The 19,544-nt window shown below is 36.9% G+C and overlaps 1 protein-coding gene across 11 annotated transcripts in view; it reads left to right on the top strand.

Annotated features, from left to right (window-relative positions):
• The window catches only part of CAST (calpastatin), a 108,870-nt gene that overhangs the window by 45,319 nt on the left and 44,007 nt on the right, over positions 1 to 19,544 (top strand). For 7 of the 11 annotated variants that reach the window (XM_079145880.1, XM_079145878.1, XM_079145876.1 and 4 more), the window contains 2 exons: positions 14,971 to 15,030; positions 18,853 to 18,918. In XM_079145880.1, the coding sequence (XP_079002006.1) occupies positions 14,971 to 15,030; positions 18,853 to 18,918 (126 nt within the window). The remainder of the gene's footprint in view (positions 1 to 14,970; positions 15,031 to 18,852; positions 18,919 to 19,544) is intronic. The other 4 variants (XM_079145879.1, XM_079145875.1, XM_079145873.1 and 1 more) reach the window with 1 other exon arrangement.

Here is a 19,544-nt window from a genome sequence, read left to right as displayed (position 1 = left end):
AAATCAGGATCATCTGTATTATAACAGAATATTAATAGTAATAGCCTCAATAACTGAAATATACTGTGTTCTGGCATATCTTGAACACTTGACACACTGTGATGATAATGTCGGTTATAAAATACATACTCTTATTTGCTCATTTTACAGATTAAGAAAATGAGATTCACTACACTGCACTGTTTCTCAGTATATATTTAACAGCTCTCCATAAAATACTGTTCATTAAATGAGATTAAAGAGAGTGAAATACCACATACTGAAGTCTCATTTTACTACAATTACATCTGCTATACCACAAATGTCCTGAAGACAGAGTCCCCATCTTTGTACCCCCATAGCACCTCCCATGATGCTTTCCACATACCAATTGCTCAATAAATATCTTTTGGATTTCAAAATTAGATTAGTTTTATCTTAATATGAACAGAGCCCTAAGATACTGTTGCATTGAAATAGAGATTTATCCTGGATAAATACAAATGGTAAAATAATATTCATTTTTATTCTCTAGGATTTCCAAGTAGAGTTTTTGAAACTTAATATCTGTTTGTCTTTTGGCTAAAGATTGACGAGTTAATAACTTTTTAAACTATGAGTGAGGAACCGCTTTGTTTCCTTTTTTTTTTTTTTTTGAACTTCTACAATGGACTAGACATGAAGCTAGGCATACAGAGGTATTGTCATATGGTATCTATAAAGAGACAATGTGGGAAGTACTAAGAACCTTTTCTTGAAGGTCTTATAAGCAGAAGGAAAGGTTGAGGGAGGGGACAAAAGGTAAAACTTTATTGGGTGGAGGGGACTCTCTTTTCTGGGAATGAACTCTAGGAATATGAGTTGTTAAATGAGATCTGCACCCAGGAGCCCAATCTAAAGTAAAAAATGACAACAGCAACAGATGTTAAGGACTGAGGCATTATTCAAGCTGGGCACCGTTTGTGTAAGGCAACACTAAGTTGATACGCATTCAACTTCCCGAGCATCGCCTTGCCTATCCATCCTCCCATACTTTGCTCTTTCTTACAAATTAAAACACTCTAGTTTCCCCTACATAATTCTACATGCGCTTTTTTTTTTTTTTTTTTTTTTTTCTAATTCTAGAACCTTCTGATGAGATGTTCTTCACAATCTTCCCTTGTAGATGGACTGGATTTCCATCTGGTGTTAGATATCCCAAATTTTTCCATTTTGTCCTGGGGCTCTATATAGTTTAATTAGAGACCTCTTAGCAGCCCTGCAAACAAGCTTTTAGGGTTACAAGTTCTTGCTATTCCTCCTCCTCTTTCTTTCTTCACCACCCAAACCAGGGTTCAAAAGAGAATAGACAAGCTCACTAACAGACAGAATAACCTGCCTGGAATTCCATACCTCTTATCTCTTATGACACATTAGTGTCAATCTAGTTTCTGATTTCATATTTAGCAGCTGCCACCTGGAGGATCCATATCATTAGCTAGATGAGGAGACTCTCATACTCCATTTTACTCACCTTTTATCATTTCCCTGGTTCCTCTCTCAGGAATGGTTGATGCATATTGGTTACAAAGTCAGTTGGTCTGTTGTTGACTGTTTTTTATTTTCCAACACATTCCTTTGCAACTATCTTTAAAAACAACAATAACAACATTGATGTGAATCTCACCAATGAGACTTGCTGATGGATTATTGAAGAATGACAGATGTAGTTATCTAAGCAAACCTCCTTAACTATAGAGAGCTGTACTTCAGCAGCTGGGACCACTTAGAAAAGAGAAAATTCTTGGTCCAGAAAGTGCAGGCCAGTAGGGTGATTCTGGAATACCCACCCACCCCAATGGTCTTTGTGTTCTCCCCATGTTGTTGATAACTCTGTAGATAAATATATATACCTGTTTGATGATCACTGCTCTAAAAACATGAATTGAACTATAAAGAGTCAGTCTGTAAAGTTGCCTTCTGGCCTTAGCTGTGCAATGAAATCTTGGTAAAAATTCTAATCACCCATAGAGTCTCAGACTTCTGAATTATATTGAAGGTCTCCTGGGAACTGAATTGATTAATGTTCATTGCTTATGTTTGGAGCCTGAGCAAGAGTCTGGACTATTCCCACTTCAAAGTCGAAGAGATTAAGATTCCTGTAGCATGTAAGCATACTCCTAAACTCTGTAATGGACTGAGTTCATTCATACAAGTGTCTCAAGGCCTAGAGGAGACCCTGAGACCTCCAGAGTTGCCCAGAATAGGGTTGTTAGGGAAGTGTGAGAGATTGCTGGTCCTGCACAGAAACCAGAAGCTCAGCTTCTTGGTCCTACTGTTTCTTTAATGACTGTGCTAAGAGGGTGACCAGAGAAAGTAGCAGAATGGAATTATTGGTACATTTTTTAGTTGTATATGCTTTTTCTATGTTTTCTTTATCATGAACATAGGAAATTGTGTTTCTATCCAACAGAGCAAATAAAATCCTTTTATACAACTTGATTACTGTGGGCAGTGATCATCAGAGCCCCTTATCACATTCCTATGCTAACAATGTTTAAAACAGTGCCTCACATGCCTAGAAGTGCATCTTTTTATAACATTCTATTTATAAAGATGTATCAGATTCAGAGGGCTGGGTCTGCAGCAAAGACCCAGTGGCCAGAGTTTTTATCTTTGCATTCTTAATTTCTTTTTTGTGATTTTTAGCTCTTTATTTTCCTGTGCTCTACTATAAGTAATGTCTTCAGATCTATCTTTCTGTATCTTAAATCTCTACTCAGATACTTACAGTTTATTCTTTCATCTATTTGTGATGTGAGGGTTTTAGTCCTTCTTTTGTCTCTAAATTTCAAAACCTATTTAAGGTCTCCTTCAGATTTTCCTACTATCTTTAAACCCTGAAGAGCAATTTCTTCCAGGCTTATAACGGCTGACTCTTCCTTATGGTGGTTTGCTTGCTGATGAGGTGACTTGAAGCTCATCTTCAGTGAATATTGTTTTTCTTGAGAGTCCCTTTACTTCTATGTTATAAGAACTGTCTCTTATCTGACATTTTTTGTTTGTTCGTTTTTATTTTGGTGTGGGGGATCCAACAATCCAGGCGTGCTAAACCACAGAGCACATCCCTAGTCCTTTTTATTTTTTATTTTAAGACAGGGTCTCACTAAGTTGCTTAGGATCTCCCCAAATTGCTGAGACTACCTTGAACTTGCTTGCACTCGTTCCTCCCTCAGCTTCCCAAGTCACTGGCTCTACCAGGTAATTTTAAATAAATCTCTACTTAGAATTGTTCAGAGTTCATCAGATTATATAAACTGGCTTGGAGCTTCCATCCACATAGATAAAGTGAATTTGGATTCTGAATGCCCAGTGTCACAGGTTTGGAATTCCTCTTTTCAAAGTGTGTTTTAAACTCATTTTTCGGTCAGAAAGATAGTTCCATTACTATTACTCTGGGCAGGTGGGCAGGTTTCAGGTTTATGTTTGCTGAAGACCAGTCCTTTGTAGCTTCTGGTTTTTTGTGGACAACTCAGCATAAGGCCTGCAGCCAGGATTCCTTTCTCATTGGGTTATTCAGTTCCTAATTCCCAACTTTTTCAATGTTATGGTTTAGATAATTGGTGTCCTCCAAAAACACATGTGTGAGGCAAAAAAGTTCAGAAATGATTGGGTTAGGACAGCCTTAACCTAATCAGATTGTTAATCAGCTGATAGGGATTAACTGGGTGGTAACTATAGGCAGGTAGGGTGTGTGTAAAGGAGGTGGGTCACTGGGGGCATGCTTTGGGGTATATATTTTGTCCTGAGTAGCTCTCTCTGCTTCCTGTTTGTCAAGCCCTTAACTGCTTTCCTCCACCACACCCTTCTGCCATGATGTTCTGCCTCACCTAGGGCACACAGCAACACAGTCAGCTCTCTATGGACTGAGACCTCTGAAACTGTGAGTGCCAAATGAACTTTTCCTCCTCCAAAATTGCTCTTTTCAGGTCTTTTGGTCACAGCAGCAATAAAGCTGAGTAAAACATTTAATATCCCCATGAGCCATTCATCTTCAACCCTGCTAACTGGAGGACTTGGACAATTACTGTGCTATACAACTTATATAAAATTTCATTTATTCCTCTTAAAAGTCGTGCAATTTTCAACAAGGAAAAGAGGTATTCTGATGCTTTTATAAGTTAAGAGACAGAGACTCAGAGAGTTTAAATAACTTAACCCTAGGTCACACCCTAGTTGACAATATTCTATTAGATTCTGGTGCTGTATTCCATAGATCAACCTTATAAATTCCTCTAGTTAGTAGTTTATATCTAGGTACTATAAATAACAAAAGGGAATTTCTATCTAAATTCAAATAAGCACTAGAATTCATTATTATGCTCTTTATGACTCTCAATACGTTAATATTGTTGAAATTTTCTCTGATAGTTTCTCTGAGAGTATTGTACACTGAAATTAGCAGGTAATAGTTTAGTTGATAGTTTCTTCAGAAAATCTACATAGGCAGTAGAGAAGGACTAAATCAGCTATCTTTATGGTAAAAATTTTAAATGGCAGAATTAAATAGTATATAACTGAAAACTCACTTGTGTAGTTTGAAAAACTTTTGCTTAGATGAAAGGTAAGCAGCAATGTTCTTTTTTTTTTTGCATTAATTTAAAAAAAATCACACTTTAAAATTTGTTCTTCTTTTCTACTGAAAAGTGGGATGTGAGCAGAAGCACCATTATATGAAATAAGCACAGAGCAGTTAGGGACTTTGCTCAAGGTCACACAGCTTACAGCAGAGCTCGTATTCAAACACAAGTGCCGTGGATTTAGGGCCATTCTTCTAACTATTGCAACACTGCTTCTTTCATATTGCTAAAGAGTTAACTTTATGTCAACATACATCTGTAAGTTTCCCAAATGGCATTTTATTTCATCCCCCATTTAAATTTGATTATTTGAAAATCAGCCTGTATGAGAAAATGTAGTTATAATTTCCAACACATAGTATTTCTCATTAGGAACATGCTTCTGCCAGGTGTGGTGATGCATGCCTGTAATCCCAGCTACTTGGAAGGCTGAAGCAGGAGGATGGCAAGTTTAAGACCAGCCTGGGCAATATAATGAGACCCTGTTTCAAAATAAAAATGTCTGGGGGTATAGTTCAGTGGTGGAGCACCCACAGAGATTGAGGCTGGCCATTGGTTCTACTTCAGGAGGACCCATAAAAGTGCTCATGTTCTTCTCACCCTTCATTAGGTCTCCACCTAAGAAATGAAGACACACTGTGGAGGCCAAGTTGAAAGGCTTCCAAAATGGATGTTCAGCAGAACTCAGGATTTTTCATTCTTACATAATAATCATACCATTTATAACCTTGTGCATTTTAAATGTGCTCACAATCTTTTAGGATTTTACAAATCTGTGCTCTTACTATTAGGGTTCCGCTTTCTTATTGTAATGGAACACGGACCTAAACCAGCCATGCATGTGAATCCAAAGAAAATTCCATACTGTAGAATGTTACATTTTCCTTTATGAGAAAGATAAGCAAATTTAATGTGCACCTTCTTGAAGCAGTGGTTATCACAGGACTGTTCTGCCATTTGCTTGACTCACAGTCTGTAGTAAATCCTTGCCAAATGCACTCTCTAGGGGAAGAATCATAGAAGATAGGCTGTCTCTTCCAGGTCTGACTTTTTATATTGGGCAGCCCAAGGTCAAACACAGATGGAATTATATATGAACAGAACTTCAGAGAAAAGTAGCTACTTTTCCATTCTTCAGTGACTGATCTAGGCTGTGTGCTGTGTTCTTCTCCTTGTTTACAAAGTGTTACTGTGACAACCCCCGCCCAAAAAAAAAAAAAAAAAAAAAAAAGCTTTGGAAAACTAGAGTTTACAAAGCAATGGAAAGTGAAGCAGTTGCTTTCTCAAACCAGAAGTTTGACTTCATGATATAGGTGGATTTTTCTGTAGAGGGGTGGTCCAGTGTCAGAGCTCGTAATCAGACACAGTGTGTGACTAAACATTCTACAGCTTTCCTGGCTTGAATTTAGATTATAGATCAGCTGTGGTTATTGTCCCAGTTGCTAGGCAATGTTCGGATGTTTATTTTGATCTCTGCCCACATGTTGCATCAGAGGCCAAAGTTTCATGTGCACTTTACTTCCCAGATCAAGTTGAGTTTACACACTCTATTTTTATCTTAAATCTGCGTGTCCCTTTTAATGCATGTCATGAGTGCACAGCATACTCACTCAGCAGAGTTATGATCACCTGCAGGTTTCCCCAGGTGGTGTTCAGATGGCATCATTCTGTAGCATTCTATCTGTTGTACTCTAGACCAAGTATTTCTGGATGTCCCCACCTGCAAATCTTGCCGTAGTTGTTTTGGAATGCCTGCCCTATTTAGTATCCATTTGCATTATCTGTAAAATCCAAATACTGTGTTTTAATTTCAAAACAAAGGAAGTTGACTTATTATAGAAAAAGTTCACATCTGTATTCAAATCTAAGCTCCACTACTTCTGAACTGTGTGATCTTACAGAACTTGAATAAATTCTCTGAGCTTCAGATAATACTGTTTACATCCCAGGATGTTATAAATATATGTTGAAATCAGATATATAAAGCACCTGTCTCAGTTCATGATTATATGCAAAATTCTGTAAGTCCTCACCTTCCTATTGATCACACCATTATACATACTTAATAAATAGTCCCTACCTCCTCTATGAAGCCCTTGCTAACCATCTGCTAAACCTACATTTCAATTTTTCTTTTCTCATCACCTACAAAATCACATTGTACTTTTAATTATATCACGATTAAAATTTAAATGATATCACAATCAAACTTGTCATCTCCTAGGTTCTAAGGTATAAGTTGGCACCCTAACTAGATCTGCTAGCACATGACTTGTTCTCCTTGAAAGAAATGGCTCAACTCCTTCATAGATAATTTGTTACTATCTCTCATCAGAATCACATTTTCTGTTGTGTACTTTGTTAGATGGCTATAAAGCTGGTCTCTTCAAGAGCACCATTATTAAGCTTCATAATTAAAGGCATTGCAAGAATGTGTGTCATGGTGTGACTTCATGGCACACAGTAGGCAATTAAGCATCTGAATATTAATTTCCTGAAGTGAAGCATCTGTCATTACAGAAAGTAACATGTCAACCTGTGTACAGTGGTCCGTAACTGGTGTTTATAAAGAATGTCAGTGCTCCCCTGGAAAAGTGCCTCATTAGCAGCCTGTTGTTTTTGGCAAGTGTCTCATAGGAAGTGGCTCAAGGATTCTTGTGTGTGTATGTGTGTGTGTGTGTGTGTGTGTGTGTGTGTGTGTATTCTTATAAGTTGGACAACTCCCTATTTGAGGACAATAATGATGCACATGATGAGTTGGTTAAAATAAGTTATCCTAACCAGTTTTCTGACCTGTGCTATGGATAAAATTTTTGTTAATCAAGTAATTAAATCATATAATGTTGAATTTGGGTCATCAGATATTACTCTTGTGTTTATTCAGGCAAAAGCTCATACATTTATTTAGCAAATACATGGTAAGCAACTACTGTGTGGCAGACAGTGGGGATAGGGACGTATACTGGCGGAGACAAGTCTGGCCTCACCCTCATGGAATTCACATTCTTCTCTATTTCATACATCTTGTGGGGAGAGAGTATATTTTTTACATTCATTATTTCTTTCATTATTTGTGATGTTATTAATTTACTTAAAAAACTGTTCACAGTTCAGAAACAAATTATTGTTTTTTTCTCTTATACATTACCTGGAGCTAATTTTAAAAGTTAAAAATTATTATTGATTTGTCAGACTTTATTAATTTAGAGAGTGTTTAATTTTTGTGTGTGTGTGTTTCCCTAAATTGTCCTAAGATTTGGTGTCTAAAATCTTTGCCTCTCACATTAACTCTGCGGGATCTGTGGTATCCCAGGTGAGAGACAAAGTGCTCAGCCTGTCTAACGGAATCTTGGGCCATCTAGACTGAAACTTAAGTCTCCTGTCTTATCAATGAAGTTCTTGATTCTAGCTTAAAACAAAGCTCAAAGTACTAAAACTATATTTCATTCTTTGTTTAAACAAAACTTGAATTGGCAGTTTAAAAATGGAAGCAAGATTTGAATCAGCTGTGATGCTGTGATTTTTTTTTTTTTTAACTCCTCCCTGCTACCACACCCTCAGCACCATGGTAGGCACTGTAGGGAGTAGAAATGTCCCCTGCCTCTTGGTGCATTTATAGCTTCATTGATTAGACATGCCATATACTTAGGGAAGAAACTCAGTTATCTTCCAATGCAAAAAAGATGAGTAAGTGTTCATGTGAAAAGTACTAAATTTCTAAGAGTTGAGAAGATAGTATGAACTAAGTAGGTAAAGGCATTATATCTTGAGCCAAAACTTCAAGGTGGTATTTGGGCAGGGAGGAGGCTTTCTCAGCAGTGGGAATGGCAAGGTGGAAGCGAGCTTGTTGGTGATGGTGGCAATGACAGTAACTAGCATTTACCTAGCAATTACCACTGGCCAAGCATTGTTATAATTGCTTTGTATACCTTAACTTACTTATCCTTAAAACACCCTGACACAATTCTCAAAATAATTCATCAAAGTGAGAATTGTTACTCTTCCCATTTTGTAGATGAGGAAACTGAGACACAGAGTGGGTAAGTAACTTGCCTGATGTTGTACATGCATTAAATGTGGGCTGTATTCCATTCATCTCAAGGCCACAATCTCCTCTTAACAGTCTTAACCAGTATACTGATAGGATGGTAAGGACTCCATCCTGGCTGGAGGGGAGATGTGAAATGGCCTTAGTGAAAGAGGTAGTTGAATAAATAGATCAAATGATGGACCTAAAAATTAGGCAAAAGGCATTGAACTTTATGCAGGACAGTGAGAAATCATTGATCTTTCATCAGTGTGGCAATATGGTATGCATTTATTTTAGAAAAATTAGTCAAGCAGCCACAGATATAAAGGATTAAGAGATAAAGGGGATAGGGATGAGGTGGGGTGGGGAGGACCTTGATGTATGTAAGTGATAAGTGACTAGAGCAGGAGTGGGTGTGGCAATGGAAATGAAAAGAAAGAAATGGTTAAGAGGTCTAGAGCCAGCCCTGCTCCTGAATCCTGTTGACTCAGGGTCAGGTGAATTCCCTATAGTAACCCTAGAACCCAGTGGTATCATTCCCATTTTACAGATGAGGGAATGGAGGCTCTAAGAGGTTAATTTATTTGGTAAATAAGTGCTGAAGCAGGGATATGAGCCTGTATCTTTTGAAGTGTCCTGCTTTGAAATAGTGTAGTGATAAAACAGGGTTGTTGATAAGATACGAGGAATCACCACACAATAAGAGATACTTACAGTTAATGGGGAGAGACCAATGTTGTGAAAGCAGTCACTCGAGAGAAAAATCAGGGTGACTGAAAAGGTGAGTTGTGGAATAGTAAAGAGCACAGAGAAGAATGGAGTGAGTAGAAGAAGCCTCCAGAAGAAGGCAGGTCAGAGATATGGGGTGAGAACCTTAGGCCCCCAGTGCACAGCAGCCAATGAGAAGAAAACGGTCAGTGACTCACAGTGAAACTGCTGAGGGACCATGAAATAGCAAAGAAGAGTCATGCACGCAGCCTGGTGTCCTTAGTAAGCCTCAACAAACAAGGCAGATGCAGGTGTGCCAGGGGTGACTAATGGGGCAGGTGGGAGGACACAGTCTGGCATGAGGAGAAAGAACTCGGGCACATCTGGGGCCCCACTCCAAATGCACTTTCTCAACCAAGCCAGCTAGGGAGGAGCAGAGAGAACAAGGTGAGGCTGAGTGGCCAGTGGGAGGTAAAGAGGACTCCCGTTAAGCCAGCGGGAATTTTTAGAAAGAAGTCGAAAACTGTCTGGGATTCATGGGAAAGGTGAAGACATTATAATAGGTGGTAGAGAAGCAAGGAGCTGAGGGATTTTCCTTCAGCTGAGTTTAATGGCAGCAGAATAGATAAGTGAACATTCTAAAAGTCCACTCCTTCTTCAGAAGCCCTACCCTGCCCCTTGACTCATTTACTAGGACCTCAAACGACTCTCCACTCCCATCCAGCTGTGCAAGATGATTGAAGTTTGTCCTGGGTCTTGCTTCTCTTCTTAAGTAGACTCTGTTAAGACCCTGAGGATTTAAGGATAGAGACCTGCGGTTAGGAGAAACAGGTCAACATGGTAGTACACCCAACAGACAGCTCTTGTAATGATGCAGTATCAGGAATTGCCTCTCTATGGTATTACAGGGAAGCAAACTGGGACCGCAGAAGGAGTATGCTCAGCAACTGTCTGCCGTGGTGCAGAAGTTACGATGCCAGGGAGAGACCTTAAAGAAAGGGTACAGAAGCTTTGGGTCATTGAGTAGAAGCCTATGAACCAGTGGCATTTGTGTGAAAAACGTAAAGGGAGAGATGGGTGAAATATGCCCTGGGACCATATGGGGGCTGGTGACAAGTGGAGGTTCTGCATTGGGAGATGAGGTGAAATTGGAGACGGGAGCCTTTAGGCAGGAGAAAGGATTTCTGTATTTTCTGTGTGAAACAGTGAATCTGTTGGTTCTGCTTTAGATACATGTTTCAGTGCAGCATGAGGGAAAATGAATCTGGGTAGAGGGGCGGTAGAGCTAAAATCTGGAGTCTGAGAGATCTTTGGGCAATCATGTGAAAAAAAGAAAGTTGTTTCCATTTTCTGTAGCTCTTTAAAGCATATTATCTTCCCTTCCTATGTCTAATCATTTAATGTGGTAAATTTTTCAAAATTCTTACTGTAACCAGTAAACAAATTTAAAGAAACTTTGTTAAATAATGCCAGAAAATTAGATATCATATTGCTCAAGTGCAGGATTAAGTGTTCATTTTTTTCTGGATTTCAACTAATCTCTTATCAGTATTGCTTTATTTTAATGCAATTTGACAATGCAGCAAGATTATTTGAAATGGGCCTGAAATTTAGAACTCAAATATATGTTTTGTCAAGTGAGAGACCTCTTTTCACTGCCTCTGGCCCACTTAAGTTGTAATATAAACATGCTCAATATCTCTTTATCTCACTGAACTCAACTCTGCCAAGGCCATGGTTCTATGTTACTCAGTGTGTATGCTCAACCGTGGCTTAAATACCTATCATTGAATGGGTAGATGGAGAATGATTTTATGTATGGTTGTTGTTAGTCTGATTTGTGCCTGAATTCAAGTTTGTAAAGGACTGTTAGTACTCTGGATATTAAGGAATTTGCCTGGGTCATTTGGGAAAGTATTGTTATCAGCTGTGCTTTGCTCCAATTTACAATGCTAATCTCTTAGAGTTATTTTGGTGTATGTGAACACTGTTGATTGTGCCTTAAACACTGGCAGCTCCTTGATGTTCACAGGTCTGGCTGAGCATAGACACTGAAGTAGAGGGACACTGTTTTAGAAATCAGATGACCTACAGATCCCCGCAGTCAGAATGTTCATGCATGGAATGTTCCTCTCCAACCCAGAACCCTTCAGTTAACACATAATCTTGTCACATCCCCAGCTTTTTCTGCCTCAACCATCCCCTGAATAAACTCTGCCTTTCTAGTCTGTGTTTGCAGGGGACCCTGTGATTTTCTTTTGTAGTGAGTAATGTTGAATGACTGCTTTACTTATGTCATCTCCAAGGAGGCTATGAATTTCACAATTAGCCCAGTGTCCCTAGCATCTAAAGCAGTACCTGGAACAAACTGTGTTCCTGTTAAACACCTGAAGAGCCAGAGAACTAAGGTGAACCCTTGACATGAGTTTCTGTTTTCCTCATCTGTTTGAAGTCTGTTTATTAACCTTTTTTTTAACAATTGGAAATATTTTTATTGTGTTTATGTACCATTTGAATTTTAGCATTTGCATGTACCACTTATTTGAAGGGGAAGCATGCAGAGACCCTCAGGTAACTACATTTGAGTAATACTGAGCCCAGTATATATTGTTTGTTCTATACTGCATAACTGTGATGAAGCTTAATTATAGTCACAAGAGATGAGCAATAATAATAAGAAATAGAACTACTGAAGACTTGTTTTGGATGGTATCCTTTCTTCTTAAACAACTTCAACTGTCAGAAACATGGCAGCAACTTCTTCATTGGCAGATTCAGCCTTTCCAGTAATTTTTTTCTTGTTTTATCTTTTTTTTTTATTTTATTTTTACAGACTGCATTTGGATTCATTGTACATAAATGGGGTACAACTTTTCATTTCTATGGTTGTACACAATGTAGGTTCATACCCATTCATCTAATCATAAATATATATAGGGTAATACTGTCTGTTTCATTCTACTATCTTTCCATCCCCACCCCATTTTCCTCTACACCATCTAAAGTTCCTTCATTCTTCTCTTCCTCCCACTGGCCCCCCCTTGTTATGTATCATTTTCCACTTATCAGAGAAAACATTCGGCCTTTGATTTTGGGGTTTTGGCCGATTTCATTTAGCATGATATTTTTCAACTTCATCCATTTTCCAACAAATGCCCGAACTTTCTTCTTCTTTAATTAAGTAATATTCCATATTAACCTTTAATAAGACTGTCGCTAAGGATTTTCCTCTTCAAAGATACAGGGATTAACTTTTTTTGCATGATTGTTTTTTTATTTGTTCTTTTTAAATATACATGAAGTTCAAGTGTATTTTGACATACATACATGGAGTATAACTTTTTACAGTTTTTTACTTATAATACTTATTCGCACCCATGATTAGCAATTCCAACAGTACAAGAGAACTTTAAATGAAAGTATATTCGGTCCTTCACAGGAGATAACAAATATTAAAAACTGCTTATTTTTACCAATAGAATAAAAGTTGAACAAGCTAGAATAAGCCAGAGTTCAGTGGGTTAATAATGGGTTGGGGTTGTTTCCCTTTGTTAGTCCTCATGAATCAGCTTTCATAATTTTAATTTCAAAATGATTCATGCTTTTTAGTGAGGGGATAAAACTTTTATGGAATCCATGCTGTGAACTGGTGGGACCAAGGCCTTCAGCTGAATTCCCATTATAAACTGCTCTGTGCTTATTTATAGTTATTCCATTTAGAAATTTAACTATTGGTGACTCTTTCAGTCTTCTCCTTTGTAGGAGTTGAGGCCTACTTTCAGCTATTGTTTGATAAAGTAATAAGGCAGGTTGGACAACCCAAAGCTAGGTGATTTTATGAATGTTTTAACATATTTGAATATTTTAAAAATAATTAATATTCACCTACAGATTTGTTACTTAATAGCACTTTCATGTGAAGAGTTTGGTTTCTTTTTTTAATTTTACATTTGAAGTGTTTGGTTTCTATAATGGTTTTTATATGGCAGAGGGAAATCAGAGAGAAAAGTGGAACTTTTGAGTTCGAATAGAAATGTTTACAACAAATTCTAATTGTTGAAAGATAGAATTATATAAATATGGATACTTTAATTCCTTCAGATTTTAATCTCGAGAAATGGATAGTCATGTATTTTCTATTAATCTGATGGGAAGGAAAATTTACCTTGTCACATCTTCCAGTTCTTTACCCTGAAGAAGAATGTAAGAGAGGTCGCTGCAATAGCCAGGGCATGTATGCCTGATTGGTGCCTAAGAGTGTTCAGGATACACTCATATGATCATATTTGAAAAACCAATGTACTAAAACATTGGGCTTTTATCTGTAAATTGTGGTATTCTAAGTTTAGCATCAATATATTCTACATTAACTGAGGTCTGTGGACAAGGTGATTTTGTTTATGGCTTATAGGTTATAGTGGGTTTCATATGGTCACTTTGAGTGACAGTGTATTGGGGTTAGGAGAAGGGAAGGGAGAAAGGAGAAGCTGGGATCCTGCTTTCTGACTCATCCCCTGAAGTGGCTCAGGGCCAGGCATTAGAGACAGAGTGAAGTCCATAGTGTAGGCTTTCCCGGGTATTGTTAGCAGGGGAACAGCTGTTTACTGACAGTCAGTTGCTTAAGAAGGTAACTCATGATATACTAAATTCCTGGGCTCCAAGGCCTAATGGACTCAGATGTTGAAGATGTTTAAGGGAGCCCCAGTTGGGATTTGCAAAGGCAATAATTTTCAATTTAATATTAACTAGTGTAATATAAGTATAAAAATAATACTCAATGTTATGTAAATATCTAATCACAACTGCTTAGGTTATTAGCTTGCAGGATTTCACCACCCCCATGCATCCCTAAGAAGGGTGTTTCTTGAGAACTGCTCTTACCGTTGATAACCTCTTGCCCTACAAGGAGGGGCCTAGATTAGACAAATAATGCAGCAAAATTCCCTCTGCAACAGTCTCCCACCTTCTCTTCCTTACGTCACACTGAAAGGGTGATTCTTATCCACCCAAGTCTGTTTCCTCAAGTTGTGGTTCCAGTTCCTTCTATTTTACATAATGTATTAGAAGTAACACACTAGTAAGTTAATGAATATATACGATGTGACAGACATTTTTGCACATTATCTTGAACACTTATACAACCCTGCAAAGTAGATATTTTTGGCCCATTTTAGAAAACCAAGACTCAAAGTCACAGAGCTAGTAATTAGGAGTTTAGACTTGAAGTTCTTTCAAGTTTCAAAGTCAATATTCATTATAAAAGCACCATTAACAGTATTTTCATAACATTCATTAAACAGTTATATGTCTTATAATCATTCTTATATTCAACTTGCAATGGAGTTGCTATCTACTGAAGAAAAATTGAGGATGAGAAACTGAGGATCAGGAAATTTAAATAATTTGCCAAGATTATTTAGTGAAAGACCCCATATTTGAGCCCTTGCCTTTCGTCCTGGTTACAGAACTTTTTCTCCAATGGACAACATCACCTAATGGACTTTTGTGAGTGTGGGGCTCTACACTGGGTAAAACCAAGGTGAAGAGTTGAAGGCAGGGTGCTTAAGGGGAGTTGAAGGACAATGTAGATTGCAGATTACATAGAATCAGATGTTCTCTTTCTTTCCTTTCTAGGTGTCAACTTCCTCTGGTGCATCCAGCAGGTCTTCCACCATGAATCCCACAGAAACCAAGGTAGGAAGACCCCATCAAGGTCAACTTGGGTGAATGCTACTTCAGCTTGGTTTTATATTGTTTGATTTATAAGCAAACTAACTGTGGACTAATTGTTAACTGGTGAATTATGTGTCCTCAGAAGCTTATGCTATGGGAATAAACATTTCCTTCCTAATTTATGGGATCTTTGGAAATTCAGTTCTCATTGTAATATGTACTTTGAACATCATTTGTAGACATATACATTGTTTTAGACTATCTAGAAAAGATTAGTCATCTAGAACTTTGTCTCTACTTGTTTTTTTATTGTTATTTTTTAATTGTCAATAGATCTTTATTTTATTTATTTAACTGTGGTACTGAGGATTGAACCCAGTGCCTCACACATGATAGGCAAGTGCTCTTCCAATGAGCTGCAACCCCAGCCCCTCTACATATGGTTTTTAATTGAAGATGATCTCTCCAAGTACATTTCTTAAACCTAAATGAAAATATGAATCCTTAAATCTTTACCAAGGTGATTTTACTATTCTGGACATATAAAAATAAATCTAAAAATGAGAAAGATTACACTAGGTGAACAAAGAACAAAGGAAACAGATACTGGTAATTTCAGATGTTTTCTGTGTTTGCATTCTGAAATTTGAGTCATGTGGATATACCACCTCATTGAGAAACTTTTAAAAGTTGAGCTGTATTTGGGATTTATTCTTATAATTATTTCATGGAATTTTAGAAGGAAAATAAAAAAGTCCTCTGGTAGGCTTGTCACATGGAGTAAGCTAGTTCTGAGTGGTGATTGAAGTGCCTTAGCCCTGTCTCAGTTACTGTGCCCCAAACTCTATTTTTTGGCACTATTTCAAGGTAGAGCTTAAAGAAAGGGCACTTTCAAAATGCTCTCAATTCATAAGTCATATTCCTTAGTGCCTTTATTTGCCTTGTTTAAAAAATAATAAAGATATATTTGCTTTCTGTCTTCCATATTACTTTGCTACTCTAGTTGTTTGTTATTCCTGGGGATACGGCACCATAATTTAATGCTTTCAGGGATTCTGAGGCATTATCTTGAACTAAAACATTGCAAATGTCTGGAAACAACTTTCCCATTTATCTAAGCTCTTATAAATGGCATTTAGCATCCATTTTAATTTTTAAAATTATTTTTAACTAAAATTATACCACATTTTAAATTTACATTGATTTCTTAATTCAAAATATACATTATATGATCTACGATTAATCTCTTAGCTGTCACTACTTATTTATATCAAACTTAATGTTTAAAAAGTGAAAAAAGTCTTTTTGTTTGTTTATTTCCTGGTGCTGGGGATTGAACTGAGGGCCTTGTGCGTATGAGGCAAGTGCTCCACCATTGAGCTATACCTATAATGCCCTCACCTCCAAATTCAGTCTTAATCTTAAAATAATTGTAAGAAATTAAAAGAGAAGCATTTACCAAAAAAAAAAAAAAAAAAATTCTCTGCAAATTTAGAATCCATGAAATATAAGTGAAGAGAGGGATGGGTCAGAAATATAGGATTTACGTTTTACTCTTTTGGTTCACTGTTAACCTGTTGCCCAAATGCAATCCCCCTGTGTCTCAGTGCAAGTTCTGGTGCTTATATCAAGTGTGCCCAGTGTTCTAGAGCAAGTGTCAGCAAGCTCTTCCGGCATCCCTGAGCTTTAGTCATGAGAATTCCTGGCAGTCCTATGAAACCAGGGGAAAGGAGGAAAGGAGGAGATAGAGAGAAGGAGAGACAAAAATAAGATGCACATGATGTGGTGTCACTGGTGACTGACTGGGGAACCACTTGTGGACTCAACTCGTTCCATGGTATATTTCAATCATACTCTTCTCATTGATGTATTTCTGATGTTTGTGCTTCTAATATTTCAAAACAGTTATATTTAGCCTCCTCTTGGATATCTTTGAGAGCTTGAGCTTAATGAGTTTTTGTCTCCAATATCTTGAGCTTATAGAGAAAAGATGCTAATTCAAGATAATGCCTAAACCAAATTCTTGTCTCGTTATATACTGTAAAATAAAAGTCATCTATCTCTGGGATGTTATGTCTAGATCTGTGTTCTACATCTGTTTTCTCTGGAACATTAGAATTGGTGTTCACACTGTTGAGAAGAAGATGGAAAGTCAAGTAATTTCTAATCACAATGAAATCCCTGAGAAATTGTGTATTTTGTACACTGGAGCAAGATGGCCTGGCTTGGAATCCTGATTCCACACCAGCTATGATATTAGATAATCCCTCTTTTCATATGTTTATTTACCTGTACAGTTTAAAGGAAAATGATAGCATCATCTATTTCATAAAACTTTATAAAGAAACAAACATACAGTGCTTGTCCCACAGCAAATGCCTGTGTGAGCTGGTTATTGGCTAACGTAGGAGACAATGCAGCACAGTAACTAAGGACACCCAATTCCAGCTCCATCACAGGTGTCATTGGGAAGTAATCTAACTTCCTTAACCTCAACTTCTCATCTGCAAAATTAAGAGTAATGCCAAGGTCTATCTCATGGGGGTCTTATGAGTGAGTTGACACATGTTAAACAGAACAGTCCCTGGTAGCTAAGGGATGATTGACAAGCACTAGTTATTATTTGCCATCATCACATCATATTCAGCATCAACAACTACCAAAAATAAGTTCAGTGATCACTGATATAAATGCGTATTGCATGACAAGCTGCTTCTGTCTGTGAACATACATTTTTAATTATAGTATAGAATTTTCCCATGAAAAATCTTAAGTGCCAAATTGTAAATTGGAAGCTACTAATAGATTCAAACCACTACAATACCAGCTGGCTTATTTTCCTTGTTAATCATTTAATAAAGTGCACTTGTATAAACTCTAAAGAAGATGCATTAATAGTAGCATGAACAGAAACGCATTAGCAAGGATGCAGTGTGAAAGGATCCCAAATTTAAAAAAAAATTTAAAACATTTATTTCTTTGATCATGAACTTCAATTTCTTCCCCATATAATATGTGTTGGTATAACAAGAGATCATTTTGTGAGGAAGAATATATCTTTACTACTATAACAAAGACATAGTAAATTAAGAAGATACTTGACTTTAACCTCTTTAGATGATTAAAAAGACAAATGTGTGCTGATACTATCAAACTGCAAAGAGGGAAAGAAATGATAGGTATTATTAAGCCTAATTTGTAATCTCTTATTTTGAAAAAAGTTTATGAAATGTATAATCAAGTTTTATTCCTGATTTTATATCTTACCTTCATCAAGAATATACTTATAGTTATCTTTTTTTTTTTTTTTGCACAGGTTACTTTTAATAGTATAAACTGTAAAATATTACACTAAGGTCCTAAACTGTAACCAGTTCTTCAGAAGAACATTAAATTAGATCTCTGCATAGAGGGCAATGACATGTACAGAAAATATCCATACACTAAATATTTACAAAATTATTTTAATATTTTGTTGATAGAATTTCAGAAAACTTTTTGACAACACCTGTGAGTATTTGGTTATATCCAAATGTTGAAAACATAAGTAGAAAAAATATTGCTCAAGAAGCCTTTACGAAGAGAAGGGAAGGGAAAGGAATGAGAAATTCATTTTATTAATAAAAATCTTCATTGAAAAAATGTAAACCCAAACTGAAATATGTGCCAGGGACCTTAAAGTTCATGTGTCTACATCTTCCTGAAGTTTAAACATATGTATTAAGTCGATGATTGGATAAGTAGAGTGGATCTCAAAGTGAACATTTGAGCACTTTTTATGGATATACTTGTTTGATTGTCAGATAAAATAAAATTACACTTGGGGCTATGCTCTTATATTAGGCAATTCCAATCAGCAAACAGATGGAAGGACCACATCCTCCTAACAAGAAAAGACACAAAAAACAGGTGATGTGGTTCATTGTTTTAGGGCATCTCTGCTTACTAATGCTCACTTCAGCTGCTCAGCACATCCTAATAATTTTAGTTCACAATCTTCCACAATGCTCTGACTCCATCATGGACTTTTCATAGGCTTAACTATTCATCAACCACAGTCTGGCACTAAAAATGTATTTCCCTGCTTTCTGTGCCCTCAGTTCTGTCACCATTTCATTGTTTCACACTTTCAGCTAAAACCAGTGGTATTTCACTGCTAAAATGTTCGTATTATTAGTGACTTTGAAATGTAGTACCCTTGACTCCAAAGGATGAGAGCTTTTATTGTATGTTGCTTACCTACTCATACTACAATGTTAATGGTAATGGATCTTTAAACATCTTTGATACACGTAGCAGAAAAGATGTAAAGTGCCATATAAATCATATAAATCGTAAGAGCAAAATAATAATTAGCACACTCAAGTATTTATGAAAGGAGTTATAATTCCAAGCAAAGTATAACAAACTTAACTCACGTTTGTATTTATAATAACATCAAAATCACCTTTTGAGCCTACTTAGTTGAATAAGATCTATAATCTTTATAAACTATATTCATTTTTATTTTCTTCCTTCTTCCTTTACTTCCTTCC

The sequence above is a fragment of the Sciurus vulgaris genome, assembly GCF_902686455.1.
Source record: "Sciurus vulgaris genome assembly, chromosome: 6".
Taxonomy (NCBI): Eukaryota; Metazoa; Chordata; class Mammalia; order Rodentia; family Sciuridae; genus Sciurus; species Sciurus vulgaris.
The sequence above is the reverse complement of the archived record's forward strand: the minus strand, read 5'-3'. Positions and strand labels throughout refer to the sequence as shown.